Source organism: Lycorma delicatula, chromosome 4 (assembly GCF_047948215.1).
Source record: "Lycorma delicatula isolate Av1 chromosome 4, ASM4794821v1, whole genome shotgun sequence".
Classification (NCBI taxonomy): Eukaryota; Metazoa; Arthropoda; class Insecta; order Hemiptera; family Fulgoridae; genus Lycorma; species Lycorma delicatula.
This window is the reverse complement of record NC_134458.1, coordinates 201,111,669-201,113,294: the sequence shown is the minus strand read 5'-3', so window position 1 is coordinate 201,113,294 and position 1,626 is coordinate 201,111,669. Positions and strand designations below refer to the sequence as shown.

The following is a 1,626-nucleotide window of genomic DNA, read 5'->3' as shown; positions in this document are numbered from 1 at the left end:
GCAATAATTGTTTTCCTGGTTTTCTTCCTTGCTTCCTCTTTTTACACTATTCAGCCCTAGGGTAAGTTGAACTTCAATGACAAATGTCTTTGCTTCATGATGATTGTTGGGTGTTGTACAAATACCACCAGAAAATCCAGGTACTGAGTTAGTAACTGTTGTGACTGAAGTTGAAACAGAACAAGGAACCAAAGAAGCTGATGATCCAGTGTTCAAAGATACAGATTGCTCAGGACCTGAAGAAGAATAAGAAGAGCTAGAGGCTAAAGAAGTATAACACCCAGTTTCCTCAGAAGTAGAAGAGCATAGGGCTGAAGAATTAGAAGAACAATGGGCTGTTTGAAGTAAAAGTTCGAGAATATGCTATTCCTAACACCTCTGCAATGCTGTAGATGTCAAAAGTCTTCCCTTGTTATTTAGAAGCAACGCTTTGACAGCATGATTGTAATATGCCTTCAATGGACCATAAACAGAAATGTCTAAAGGCTGTAATTTATGCGAGGTTTGAGGAGGGAAAATTACTATCAAAATACCTGCACCAGATGCCTTATCAAGGGCCTCATGAGATAGGTCGGTTTCATGATTGTCAACAATTAATAACAGTCTGTCTTCTTTTGAACATTTCACTGAGCCTATCATATAGTCCAAAAACTTAACGAATGATTTTTCATTAGACGATCCTGATGGGTTTGCACTGCCAATGCATCCCACAGGGCCACCGAACAGCATTTTCTCTTGAAAATGAACTTGTGGAAAGATAAACATGGGAGACATTGAATTACCAATTGCATTCATTACAGCAATCATTGTAACTAGGGATCCCCTTTCTGCTGATGTAGCACTGCCTACTTGTTTTATCCCTTTAAAAGCTACTGTCTTGGACTCTCCTTGAACAGTGCTTAAACCTGTTTCATCCAGATTCCAAATTTTGTCAGGTGGGATTGGACCATATCTCCTGTGAACTTCCTTAATGTTTTCAAAAAGTAATTGAACATTAGTCTTGTTGAAGCTTGTCATTCGGCTTAAGTTTGTGGTTTCTGGATAGATAGTTGTTCTGCATGCATTTTCAGAAAGCCTCTCGTCTGCTCCTCACCTGCAATATCTTATTTCTTCCTTGTGTCAGGTACTCTTATATCATTAGCTTTCACATATCTAAAAGCTAAAATTCTTATACCCTTTTTTGTTAAACTGTATTGTATTTTAGCAACATTCTCAATATAGGTGACAAGGCTTGCCTCCTCTTCAGTAGAAAACACTTGTTTAACTGGATAATTGACTGAATACTGATACTCAATATTTCCTATATTTTTAAACTTTGTTAAATGTCTGGTTAACGTGGACCTACTAATGTTATATACCTTTGTTGCTTCTTGGTATACTATTTTTTCCCTGAATCACCTGTACTGATAGCCCTAAGTGCTTTTTTTAAATTTGCTTCCATCTACCAGCTTCTGCTTCGTTTTTACTTTATTTGAAGGCAATCTGAATAACTAAAACAAAAGTAAAGTATTATGTTGTAACGTCTTGTACCATGAGCCTCTGGCCCAAGGTAGATGACCGTAGCTGGCTCCTAGGTACACGAGGGTCCCATTCCTAACAAACATAGCTGCCTCGATAAAACTACTT

At 37.8% G+C, this 1,626-nt stretch overlaps 1 protein-coding gene across 1 annotated transcript; it reads right to left on the bottom strand.

Moving 5' to 3' along the window:
- Window positions 1-369: 369 nt before the first annotated feature.
- LOC142322788 (uncharacterized) lies at window positions 370-1,017 on the bottom strand. The gene has a single exon (XM_075361864.1). It carries the CDS (start codon window positions 1,015-1,017, stop codon window positions 370-372), a length of 648 nt encoding a protein of 215 aa, XP_075217979.1.
- Between the last annotated feature and the right edge of the window lie 609 nt (window positions 1,018-1,626).